The sequence below is a fragment of the Triturus cristatus genome, chromosome 1_2, assembly GCF_964204655.1.
Source record: "Triturus cristatus chromosome 1_2, aTriCri1.1, whole genome shotgun sequence".
NCBI lineage: Eukaryota > Metazoa > Chordata > Amphibia > Caudata > Salamandridae > Triturus > Triturus cristatus.
The window spans coordinates 1,152,991,170-1,153,005,051 of record NC_140580.1 but is presented as its reverse complement, the minus strand read 5'-3'; the positions used below and the strand labels follow the sequence as shown (position 1 = coordinate 1,153,005,051).

Below are 13,882 nucleotides of genomic sequence, written 5' to 3'. Positions count from 1 at the left end.
GGTTATTAGTCATGAGATTTATTACACCTTGCTGCCGAACAGCCCAACTTGCTTTGGCGTAAACTCACCATGATCAAGGCGTGTTTACACCAAAACAGGTTGGGTTATTCGGCAGCAAGGTGTAATAAATCTCATGACCAATAACTTGGTATAATCATCTTTTTGAAGCGTGTGTGTCCCGTGCTCATGAAAGTGTCCAGATGTGGATGTAAAAATATAGATGTGTGTGTATATATGTGTGTGTGTATTACCTACTGGCGATCGCCAGTAGGTAGTTATAGTTAGGACCCTGTTTCCATAGGAAAACCGCAACATTCTATTTGGATATATATATATATATATATATATATATATATATATATATATATATATATATATATATATATATATATATATATATATATATATATATATATATATATATATATATATATATATATATATATATATATATATATATATATATATATATAATTATATATATATATATATATAATTATATATATATATATATATATAATTATATATATATAATCTTTGGATGCAGAAAGTCTATTTCATCTTGCCTAAAACACCACCCTGCCTAACTCAACATAAATGCTTAGTCTCCATGTCTGCTTCTCAGTCACCAAGGCTGGTAGTGTTTAGGTTAATGTTGTAGTTGAGCTTGTAAATAATGTATCCTCCTTTTCCTTCTGCAGGCAGCAGCGGCACAGCAGATTCCGATTTCCCTACACACCTCTCTGCAGGCCCCTGGTCAGATGGGTCTCAGAGGTGGTCTCCCAGTCTCTCAATCCCAGGAGATGTATGGCTCCATGCAGCAATTCAGGTAATTGCTAGTGCATTCTAAACTCTGGCACTTATGGCGACAAAGCAGAGTTGTGAGCCAAGTATTCATGAATTAATCTTAATACAGTGCAGTCTTATGTGAAAATCCTCTATTACATCTCACTGTTTGTTCCATGAGTAGTTTAATGTCTTGCAAGAAAGCATCATGTTTAGTAGTAGCTGTGACATGCTAACATTAAATATTCCCATTACCACTGCTGTTGACCAGTTTCTTTTGTCTTCACTGTTAGATATTTCATTGATTCAGGTGCTTACTCACCCCTGTTCCCACAGAGATATAACCATAGCACTATAATGTTAAACATAGCCAAAGAGACTCAAAACATTGTCACTTAAGTAGCTTACTCACTGTTGGGACAGGAAGTCTTCTGCATGGCTCTGGAGAGAGTGCTTCCCCTGCCTCATGCTAATCTCCAGGCAAGCCATTTAAAAGTTACTGTATGTACCGCAGTGAACCTGACAATTCTGCATGTCCACTGAGGATCTACCAGTTTACATGGCGTCTTGTGGCTTCTCCGTGTGGGTCTGACTCCTCCCATACATTGGATTGGCTTTTGCGTGTGTCTTTCAATAATGAAAGCACACAAATGGCTAAAGGCGGGTGCATGTCCCACCTCTTTTCTAATGTTCACTCCCACTGCGTTTTGCTCACGCAGGGTGGCAGCTACATTCTTCGTGGGCCAGGTTACTATTTCCACACAACGCGCCGTGCTTTCGCTTTCTTTTAATTTTTACTACTCTTTACTTATTATGTATGCTTTTCTGATAAAACCAGAATGTAAATTAAAAGACCGTCTGTATCACTTGATGGAGGCCTTTGCGAATGAGTTCATAGATTGTGCGTACACTGACTTGCAAGTCTACTTTCCCTACAGTGCAAGGAGTGAGGCCCTCTGACTGGCAGGTTTCACCCACTAGTGGTTTCCATCAGGCACTATTCACAAGCGCGCCCCATATTCACTGGGACGCCTGAAGGTGATTGATTTAGTTCACATTGTGCTTAAGGGGTAAATGCCAGATAGAATTTGTATAGTGCTTCATACACATGCTGAGGTCCTGAGCACTTTTCAGGCGGTGATAGAGGCTGCGTGTTTATTTTGCTTGGCTGGTAGAGTTGGCGCTTATATAGTTGCCTGTGTGGTAGTTGTTGGTTGTGTAGTACATGAGGCTCACTCTGATGTTCTGATTAACCTTTAGCCGCACTTAAGCGTGACGTGATGCGGAAGTGTAAGAAAACAGCCACACTTGCAGAAACATACAACCTGGCCTCTGTCTGAGTGGGGCATGCGTTTGGGAGCTGCCAGCCCTTTACTGCCCTCCCTTACATCAGCTAATAAGTTAGCTCAGCAGGTTGAGCACCTGCTTCAACGCAAACATCAAACAATCACATTTGTGCTTTATTCAGGGTTAATGTAATTCTCAGCGTGACAGGTTATGGCTTTCGCAGCTCATGTCTTGAAAGCATGTCTTCACCAGTTCATGACTTCACTCGGTGCTAAATTAGATTTGAGAGCTCTGGAGTCATTTTCTTGGTTTCTTCGCAAAAGTTAGTTCGAGGCATATGACCTGCAGAATTCATACTTTTGCATAGATCGCCATCTAGTGTTGGGCTCGGATGCTTGCACCTTGTTGTTGTCGTGGAAGAAGTCTTTTGTAGTCACGAGATAGGTGACTCCTCCCTTGGACGATAGTGCGCATGGGAAGCGACTCCATCCTCAGATTGTTTTTTTTCCGCCATCGGGTTCGGATGTAACTTCAGCGCTCCGCTTCAGTACCGTATCTCCAAACCTTTTTGATGCGCAAACCATCAAACTCGGCTGTATTGTTTTTGTTCGCGTGCCTTTCGACGCGATAACTCAATTACTCTATTCCGGTTGTCGACGCGGGCCGCTGGGCCTATCAAAGCCATTCGGGCTGACGGCTAATGGAAAGAACTCCATTTAAAAAATGCCCCCAGTGTGGAGCTAAATTCCCACACAGCAACCAACACAAGGTCTGCAACGTTTGTCTCTCGCCAGAACACGAAGAAAAAGATTGCCAAGCCTGCATCTCCTTCCGTTCCAGGAAGACTATACGTGCTCGCCGGGCTCAACGACATTTCATGACGCAACAGGCTGCACTGGTGCCAGAAGACCTCTTCGATGAAGGCCCTGAGTTCCAGAGGCAGAGGATTCGGAAGATCTCGACATCGTCTCCGAAGCAAATGACTCCGATGACCACATCACTCCAGGTCAACGAGTAAGTACAACTGCCCCTGCTCCAACCCCACCCGAAAAACAAAAGGCTCCGATCAAGACTTCGCCTGAAGGCCTTAGTCGCGACCGAAAGAAACTTCCGGGGCCCGGCTCTGAAGACAAAGGAGAAGCCTTCCAACGGCTCGAGACCGAGCAACCTGCAATTCGGTGACCAAAAAAAACGTAGGTGCCGAAATTGGGAACGCATCCTACTCTCGCTGTCTTCACATAGGCCTCGGCACCGAGCACTTTGGCACCAAAATGCCTCAGATTCGAACAAATCTCAAACCTTTGGATTTGAAAATGAAAAAGGTTTACGACTCAACGCCGAAGGACCCAAAAACCCCTGTAAGGCTCCAGAGCACAAATCGAAGTTTCATTCGGAACCGAAAAAGTCTGCACTAAAAGCAGACACCAATGATGAACTGTTTCGACCAGATCCTTTCGATCTGAAACAAGACATTGCATGTGGACCCTAAATCAGGCTATAATGTCAGTCTCCCAGCCAAGAAGAGGAAATTAGACGCCCCACACACTCCTGAGGTGCCTGTGAAGAAAAGACTTTGCAACTTCACCACTAAGACCCTCTTCTCCTGTTCTTCCTACTAAGCCTTCTTCTCCTATAAAGTCTCCCATACTTCCTCCATACTCACAACCACCACAGGATGACGACGACTTAGGGGGTGGGGATTCACATAATGACCCTTTCATTAATCCTGATTGTGAGAAAGTGCCATCTTTCTTGCATGGTATGCCCCCACTTTTTGCTAAATTGCTGAATGTACTTTGAATGAGTGTACCCTGGACTCCTGCCAATCAGGTGCCCAGGGCCTATGTTCCTTCCTTAAAACACACAAACCCCAAATTGGCAAACCCTGGCCACATGTCAGCCCCTAGTAAATGGTACCCTAGGTACCCAGGGCCTTGTGACCAGGGAAGGCCCCTAAGGGCTGCAGCACTCATTGTGCCACCCTTAGGGGCCCTGTACCCTTACACACACACACACACTACCTTTGCAGGCTGAGTGTCTGGGTGCAGGACAAAATGAAGAGTCGACATGGCACACATCTGTGTGCCAAGCCCAACACCCACACTGCCAAGGTATATGTCAGTCACCCCTCTGGCTGGGTGCCTTATGCCCATGGTGTGGGCACAGGAGCAGGAGCCCTGTGCCCCTACAGTACCCAGGTCCATTCCCGGGCACTGTAAGTGCAGTGCTGCCATTTAAGAGTACATGGCGCTGAGAGCTCGTCAAACACGAGCTCCACAGCACCATAATGGCAACACTAAAGACTGGGAAGTTTGGTATCAAACTTCTCAGCACATTAAACCCACACTGATGCCAGTGTGAGATTTAATGTACCAAGCACCCCAGAGGGCATCTTAGAGAGGCCCCCTTACAACTAACCTACAATCCACGTCTGCTCTGAGGCTGCCCAGGCTGCCACACGGCAGACACGTTGCTGGACCCCTGGGTGGGAGAGCCCCTGCTCTCCCGGGCCTGCAACAATGCACATTCAGGGTGAGGTGATAAATCTCCTCCCCCAGGATGAGCAAAGGGAAGCTTCAAAGGCCTGCCGCCTCTAGGAGTTTCCCCAGGCCACTGCAACCCCCCACTCTGGCGGGAAGCTTGGCCGGAAACCCCATACAAGGACAGGGGACGTGCCAGCCTGCCCACCCCACCCCTCAGGTGGGGGAGGCGAGGTGAAGCACATCTCCGGGCTCTCGCCATCTTGAAGATGGGGGGCCCTACCCTATCAGGATTAGGCTTTTAGGCTACTGCCCCCCTCCCACAGGAGAGGGGCAGGATAGGGGGTGTACCCACCCCAGGACAAGGACCTATTGGTCCCTGACCTTCACCTACCTGTAACGCCCTTAAATCTAGTATTTAGGGGCACCCTGAACCTTCCTTCCCCAGATCCCAGATTCGAAACTACAAGAAGAGCAAGAAGAACAAAGACCTGCCCTGCAGCTGCTAAGAAGAGGAAGACACCAACTGCTTTGGCCCCAGCCCTGCCAGCCTGTCGACCCTCGAACCTGCTCCTGCTCCAGCGCGGCATTTCTTGTGGCCAGCAACCTCAGAAACCCCGGAGGACCTGGCTACCTTTGAACTCTGATTCCCTGGGACTCCCATGAGTAGAGACTCTACTCAGAACCTACCTTTCACCCCTGGCAGCAGCCCGGAACCGCGATCCCAGCCCACTCTGCACCCGCCAAGCCTGGCCGTTGCCGGAGTGAACTAAACCCACGAGGACGACCCCACGTCGACTGTGACCTCGAGTCTGGCACCCAAGGACCCCCCTCGACTATCCAGAAGAAGCTTGCAGCCTCAGAACAGAGTGCCACCCCAACTGCGATCAACAAGAGGGTAAGATTTCCGACATCAAAAGGCACCCCTGCACCCGGCGCCCCACAGCCCTCTGTGCCCAATCCCGGGGTACCTACCTATCCTTCAACTACCCAACTTACCCCTCGAAGTGGTGGTGGCACCCGAAGAGTCCTCATCCCCGAGCCTGCAGTCTTTTTCCAAACCGGAGATTTCCCATAGAAATCAATTGAGCGCCCGACGGCTCAAAAGCACCCTGCAGCCAGCCGCCCGAGTGGCCCTGGCAGTGAAAACTCTACTCTAACCTACTTCCCCACTTGCCCTGAGTAAGTGACCAGGAGCCCAGCTCCCACAGCCACGTGGCTTGCCAGACAGCAGCCACCAACCAAGGCCCCCCTATCCCTCATAGGATAACATTAGGCCTAACTCTCTCTGCACCCGGCCGTCCTGAAACCGCTGAGGGTGAACTAACTGTACCTACCTGACACTGGGGGACCCCTGAGTCTATGCCCAGAACTTCAACTCCGCCAGTCGAGTACTTACCCTTAAACCGCTAACTTCATTTTCCTCATAGGGTAACATTGACTGGCTTTTGCTTGAAAATTCTTTTAAGTGTGGACTTCTCAAAACTTCAAATAATCACCAAAAATCAGCCGAGTGACAAAAACGAATTTACTCACCTGCTCTTAGGTGAGCTCCCAGTGCTGGATCTTGGTGCACTGAAAAATACTCACAACTATACTTACCTTTAACTCATTTTTCTTCCATAGGAAACCATTGACTGCTTTTCTGTGAAATTTCTTCTAAGTGTTGATTTCTGCAATTTCTAAATATTCCTCAAAAATCGTGTAACATCTGAAAACGTAATTACTTACCTGTTTTGGATAAATGTCCCAGTACTGAGTCTAGACACCCAGTACTGGATTACAAAAGTAACAATAACCTACTGTACCTGTAACCTACATTTCCTTCCATAGGGAATCATTGATTGTTTGCTCTGAAATATTTTCTAAGTGCTCACTTTTGAAATAGCTAAATATTAGTTAAAAATCATTACAGTACCAAAGTCGACTTTTAACAGCTGATTCTGAGAACTGACCCAGGACTGGATCTAGGATCCAAGCCTGGAATTACAAAAGTAATCTACAAAGTAATCTGTTGCATATAATCTGAATTTATCATTGAGCTCAATGTATTGTGTGTAGAAATAGAGTTGCCTACTGCAACCATTTGTAACGGTTTACTAAAAAGTCTATTGCATATACAAAAGTATTTTTATGAAACATCTGTCGAAAGTATATTTTAATTCCAAGTGTTGGTTCTAAAATAAAACCAGCATATATTTTTTATATACAAACCATTGGCCTAGAGTTCAGGTATTGAGTGTGTGGAACTATTTGCTGACTGAGTGTGTACAACAAATGCTTTACACGTCCTCTGATACTGCCTTACTGCTCGACCAGGCTACCACTTTGGAGAGTAAGGTTATATCTAACTTTAACCTCTGTTAAACCCTTGGGGTCTGTGGACTCTGTACACCCTGTACCTATTAAGCAACAGTATATACAGAGCCACTTTCTCACACTGATGATGACACATACCACAGGACACATGGGACGACTACGATACCCCTGTAGATCTTCCAGACCTTCCTTATCCAGATGCATACCCCACAAGGCCATTTACCCCAGATGACAACATTGGGTTTAGTCAGCTCATTGATAGGGCTGCCCAATATCACAGTGTCCAAATGCATTCAGACCCCACTAGAGAAGACTTCCTTGTAGATACCTTTTCACAGTCACAAAAGACAGTACAAACACTACCCATGCTCAAAGGTGTCATTAAACATGCACCGGATGTCTTCAAAGACCCTGTAAGGACCAGGATTCTCAATCCTCGGATTGATCAATATAAACCCGCCCCAATGATCCCACCTACATTAAAGGTCAACTCCCTTTAGATTCACTGATGGTAACCAATGCACGGAAGCGTGCCAACTCTCAAACCTCCGGCGAGAGTCCACCTATAGATGAGGAGTCTAAATTACTAGACGCCTCCGGCAAACAAGTTGCCTCTCAGGCAGCTAATCACTGGAGAACAGCAAATGCACAAGCATTGCTTGCCAAGTATGATAGGGCTCACTACGACCAGCTTGAAGACCTAATGCAGCATTTGCTTGACCAATATAAAGCCAAAGCCAATGATTTGATTCAGGAGGGCAAGTTAATTACAAATGCATCCATTAAATGTGCCCTCGATGCAGCGGACACCTCATCTAGATATATCAACGCTAGTGTTATTACGCAGACATGCATGGTTGCGCATTTCTGGTTTCAAACAGTGCAAACTACTATCCTGATTCAACCGTTCAATCAAGAACAACTTTTTGGCCCAGCTGTAGACACCGCTTTAGAGAAAATGAAAAAAGATACTGAGACTGCAAAATCTATGGGAGCTTTACAGTCTCCTTCAATACGAGGCTCCTTTCGTCGCTCCTTTTATAGGGGTACCTCCAAAAACAGCACAGACACTGCTTCCTCCTCTATAAAAAAAACCCACACAATCATCTTCCAGCAAGGGATATTTCAGAGGTGGGTACAGGGGAAATAACAAAGGGAGAGGCTGAGGTAACAACTCTTGCACCTCCCCCCTCTAACAAACAGTGACTTCCCTCCAGACCATTCCACTCCGGTCAGAAGACGACTCAGTTCCTACCTGTCTGGAATTCCATCACTACAGACAGGTGGGTAAGACAAATTATCCAGTATGGTTACTGCCTGGAACTTACTGCAACTCCCCCCAACATACTGCCCAAACAGCGCCTAATGTCCACAGAACATCTAGCGCTCCTCAAACAGGAAGTTCTCTCACTGCTTCAAAAACAGGCAATAGAGCCAGTTCCCTTACAGCATCAAGGCACAGGGGTTTACTCCCTATTTTTTCTAATCCCCAAGAAGGACGGTTCTCTCAGACCTCTCAATTTCTACATACAGTCAGATCATTTTCACATGATCACTCTTCATCAAGTCCTTCCACTGCTTCCAACAAGGCAACTTTCTTGCCACATTAGATCTCAAGGACACCTACTTCCATATTCCCATACACCCTGCTCACAGGAAATATCTAAGGTTTATAGTGGACGGTCAACCTTATCTGTTCAAAGTCCTCCTATTCGGAGTGACCACAGCACCCAGGATCTTCACAAAGTGTCTTTCGATAGTAGCCGCGCACTTGCAAAGACTGCAGATTCATGTGTTTCCATACCTGGACGACTGGCTGATAAAAGCCAAGTCAGACAACCATTGTGTTCACCACACTTATCAAACGATTCAGCTGCTATACGACTTTGGGTTCACAATAAACCACACCAAGTCACACCTTTACCCCTCCTACATACATCAGTATCTAGGGGCCACTATGGACTCTTCCAAAGCTCTAGCATACCCCAATCCAACCAGGAAAGCCAGTATGCAAACCCTCCTCACGAAATCTCAACCCTAACACTCCCTCCCAGCTCGAGTGTTTATGCAGCTCATAGGAATGATGGCCTCTTGCATTTTCATTGTACCTCACGCAAGACTTTAGTTATTCCCTTTACAGGAATGCTTAGCACATCAGTGGAACCACGCTCAAGGTCAACTTACAGATCTGGTGTTGGTGGACAGCCACACACATCGCTCTGCAGTGGTGAAACACACACAACCTTTCCAGAGGGCGGCCGTTCCCAGAGCCAGTTCCACAAATAGTGCTAACAACCGACCCATCGTTCACCGGCTGGGGAGCCCACCTCCTAAATCACACAATTCAGGGCAGGTGGACCACTCACCAGAAAGTGCTCCACATCAATCACCTAGAATTACTAGCAATATTTCTAGCACTAAAATCATTCCAAACACATCTCCTCAACACAACTGTCCTGGTCCGCACGGACAATATGACAGCAAGGTTTTACATACAGAAACAAGGAGGAACACATTCTTTGCAGCTGTCTCATCTAGTGCAAAAACATATGGAGATGGACCATTCCGCAAAACATAGATCTTCCAGGAGTTCACAATCGACTTGCGGATCTGCTAAGTCATCAGACATAGCAGATACACGAATGGAAACTTCATCCTCAAGTTCTTCAACCATTTTTCCACATGTGGGGCCATCCAGACTTAGATCTGTTCACCACACACAAACGCAAAATGCCCAACCTTCGCCGCCAGGTTTACACACCCGTTGTCCAAGGGCAATGCGATATGGATGAACTGGTCAGGCAGATTTGCGTACGCTTTTCCACCACTCCCACTCATTCCACTAGTAGTACACAAGCTCAAATATCCTCTCAAAATGATCCTAGTTGCTTCCACATGGGCACGACAACCATGGTCCACGACACTCCTCGAACTCTCAGTACTTCCACACCAAAACTACGTCTTTCCCCAAAGCTGCTGACGCAGAACCATGGAGAGATACAGCACCCAGATCCAGCACAACTGAATCTAGCAATCTGAAAGAAACACGTTAGTTAGATTCCTCACCTTAGAATATCCCCAGGCGTCAGACTGGATCCGGAAGATTTTTCGTCAGCAATACCCCTTGCGCGTCGCTAGGCGTCATCTGCGGCTCCGCGTCCGTCGTCAGCGTCGTGCGCCGGAATGACGTCATCTGAGTACTTAGACGCCGGCCTCGCGCGCTGACGTCAGTTCTTCTTTTTTCCGCGCCAGTAAGCGCAGATCCGGGAGAGCTACCCCTTTTAGTCTTTTTTTACTACGTTTTTTGATCCTTTTTGATCTTGTCTCGACTCCGGTGCCGGTAGGTTGCCTGGTTTCAAAGCCTGTGCTGACTGCAACCGCTTGATGTCGGTTACGGATCATCACCGCCGGTTCCTTTACTGTTTGGGCCTCGACCACGACGCCGAGTCGTGCTCGGACTGCAAGGCCCTGACCTCGAAGGCTAGACGGGAGCGGTCCCGTAAGCTCCTCGAGCTTTGCCACTCTGCTCCGCGCCCCTCTCGATCCCGGTCCAGGAGGAGGTCCAAGGATCGGTCGCGGAGCCGCAGCCGACGTCATCATCGCTCGTCTGGCTCCAAGTCTTCGGGTAAGTCGAAGCACTCCAAGAAGTCCAAGAGGCGACACCGCTCTTCGGACTCCCCTCGCCGGTCGTGCGACTCGGCCGAGGGTCAGGGTGGTTCCACCCCCGCGGCTCAGCCGGAGCCGCAGGTGCCGTGCAAGTCCCCATACCTGCCGGTCCCTGGGACTGATGCGACGCCGGCGGAAGTCAGTGCCTTCCTCTCGGCCATGAGGAACCTGGCTCCGCCGTCGACGCCCGCTGGCGCGCCTTCGGGCCCCGCGGACCCGACTTGGCAACCTTGCATCCTGGCGGCTCCGGCCCCGTCGCCGGCTCCGTCCACGACGCCGCAGGTTCCGTCCCCGCCGACGCCGGTCGACCTCGTCACGCCTCCTCCGCCGGCGTCGACACCGGTACCACCTTCGACGCCAGCTCCGCTCGGCGTCTAGCCCCAGTTCAGCCCCGCACCGGCGCCGTTACGGCGTCGATGGACGCCGCGTACGGCGCCGTTAGAGACACATTAGGTCTACCGTCCGGCTCCGATCCTTCCTCCTGTTTACCAGGAATCTGATGACTGGGACGTCTGGGAGGGGTCCGATGACCCTATGGCCGTTCAGGCTCAACTGTCACAGGACTGGGCAGATGAACTGGGGGAGGCCAGTGGTCTGGATACCTCACCAGACACTGGATTCATCTCTCCTCCGACTGTGGCTTCGGAGGAGGGTGCTGCTTTCTCTGTGGTGCTGCGCAAGGCGGCCGCAGCCCTTGGGCTCGAGCTGCCTGCCGTGGGTGTGAGGACTAACGTCCTCACTGAGGTGCTTCAGTCTGCAGCAAGCTCCACTGAGCCTCTGCTACAATTCAAGGAGGCCCTCATTGACGTTCTGCAGGGCACCTGGTCCAAGCCCTCCACAGTCCCTCCTGTGGACAGGAACGTCGCCAGGCGCCACCGCCCTGCTCCGGGCGACCCCAGTTTTCTGTCCCAACACCCCACCCCCGAGAGACTGGTCATCCAGGCTTCTACCTCCCAATCCTCCTTCCCGACCGCTCCGCCGGACCGGGATTCCAAGAGACTGGAACAGTTTGGCAAAAAGCTGTTCTCCTCCCTTAGTTTGGGTCTGCTGTCCCTGAACACCGCCTGTCTTTTGGACCGTTATTCCCACTCTCTGTGGGATGCGGTGGAGGACGTGCTGCCCCTGTGCCCGGAGGAGGCCCGGACACGACTTACCCAGGCTCTGGCCGATGGGAGGGATGCAGCACGGCATGCAATCCGATGTGGGCTTGACACTATGGACTCGCTGGGTAGGGCGATTTCTACCACGGTGGCGCTTAGACGTCACGCCTAGCTGCGGTCCACGTCCTTTTCGGGGGGATGTCCAGAGCTCTCTCATGGACATGCCCTTTGATGGCACTCGCCTTTTTGGTGAGAAAGCGGACAGTGCGCTGAATCGCTTTAAGGACTCCCGGGCTACGGCCAAGTCCTTGGGCCTCTCGGCCCCGCGGTCGCAAACTTCCGCCTTTCGTGGCCAAGGAAGGGGTGCCTCCTCACGTCAGCCTAGCCACCAGCCGCAGAACCAACCTGCGCGCGGTTCTGGAGGACGACGCGGTCAGCCCACATCCACCCCGGCAGCATCCGCCTCAAAGCCTTCCTAGTCCAAGCTTTCAGGCCCATTCCACGCCAGTGGGCGGCAGAGTTCTCCATCACCTGCTCCACTGGCGGTCCATCACATCGGACAGGTGGGTGCTGCAAATCGTCAGAAGGGGCTACTCCCTCCCCTTCGAGACGACCCCTCCAGCCATGCCACCGCAGCACCACTGTATCTCGGGGGATCATTTGAATCCTCTCCACGAGGAAGTTTTGGCCCTCTTGGCCAAGGGGGCCGTCGAGCGCGTTCCGAGCCCAGAAGTAGGTCGTGGTTGTTATTCCCACTACTTTCTGGTTCCCAAGAAGGGCAAAGGGGGCCTTTGCCCTATCTTGGACCTCCGGAACGTCAATGCCTTCCTCCGGAAGGAAAGGTTCAAGATGTTAACTTTTGCTCAGGTTCTAGCTGCCCTAGACCCTGGAGACTGGATGGTAGCGTTGGACTTGCAGGACGCATATTTCCACATCCCCGTCCTGCCGGCCCACCGGCGTTACCTGCAGTTCACGGTGGGTCAGGAGCACTTTCAGTTTACCGTGCTCCCCTTCGGCCTTACCAGTGCCCCTCGGGTGTTCACGAAAGTGATGGCGGTGGTCGCAGCTCATCTGCGCAGATCAGGGGTTCCAGTCTTCCCCTATCTCGACGACTGGTTGTTGAAGGCGGGCTCGCCCCAGGCAGTCGTCTCCCACCTCCAGACTACGGCATATCTCCTGCATTTGCAGGGGTTTTCCATCAACGTGCCGAAGTCACACCTGAGTCCCTCTCAGAAGCTCCTCTTCATCGGAGCGGTTCTCGATTCGGCGCAGTTCCGGGTCTATCCGCCGGAACAGCGGGTCCGGGATATTCAGGCCCTGATTCCCATCTTTCGGCCTCTATCCTGGGTTTCGGTCAGGCTAGTGTTGCGGCTTCTGGGGCTGATGGCCTCCTGCATCCTACTAGTGCATCACGCCAGGCGGCGCATGCGGGCTCTGCAGTGGGACCTGAAGTTTCAGTGGGCCCAGCATCACGGCAACCTGTCCGACCATGTCTTGATCTCGGAGGGCACTGCACAGCAATTGCAGTGGTGGCTCACGGACCGCGATTGGGTCATGGGCAAGAGCCTCTCCCTTCCCCAACCGGAGCATGTCGTAGTGACGGATGCGTCCCTCCTGGGATGGGGTGGCCATATGGGAGAGGCGGAGATCAGAGGCCTCTGGTCTCCGGCGGAGTCTCGTCTCCACATCAACCTGTTGGAGTTGAGAGCGATCCGACTTGCACTGAAAGCCTTCCTTCCCTCTGTCAGGGGAAGTGTTGTGCAGGTGTTCACGGACAACACCACCGCCATGTGGTATTGCAACAAACAGGGCGGGGTGGGGTCGTGGACCCTTTGTCAGGAGGCTCTGCGCCTCTGGACGTGGCTGGAACACCAGGGCGTCACCCTAGTGGTTCAACATCTGGCGGGCTCTCTGAACGCCAGAGCAGACGAACTCAGCCGCCGGTGCATGATGGATCACGAATGGCGTCTGAACTCCGAAGTGGCGCAAGGTCTCTTTCAGCAGTGGGGAGTGCCTTGGTTAGATCTATTTGCCACCGAAGAGAACGCGCAATGTCAGCAGTTCTGCGCGTTGGAATTTCCAAGGCGGCACTCGCTCGGCGACGCTTTTCGTCACAAGTGGAGTTGCGGTCTGTTGTACGCCTTTCCGCCTATACCACTTCTGCCCAGAGTGCTGAAGATCAGGCACGACCGGGCCCAAGTCATCTTGGTGGCTCCGGATTGGGCACGAAGGTACTGGTATCCC

At 50.6% G+C, this 13,882-nt stretch overlaps 1 protein-coding gene across 6 annotated transcripts in view; it reads left to right on the top strand.

Moving 5' to 3' along the window:
• Positions 1-13,882, top strand: part of PRRC2B (proline rich coiled-coil 2B) — a 714,633-nt gene that overhangs the window by 540,831 nt on the left and 159,920 nt on the right. For all 6 annotated transcript variants that reach the window (XM_085613949.1, XM_085613945.1, XM_085613947.1 and 3 more), the window contains one exon: positions 702-829. In XM_085613949.1, the coding sequence (XP_085470075.1) occupies positions 702-829 (128 nt within the window). The remainder of the gene's footprint in view (positions 1-701; positions 830-13,882) is intronic.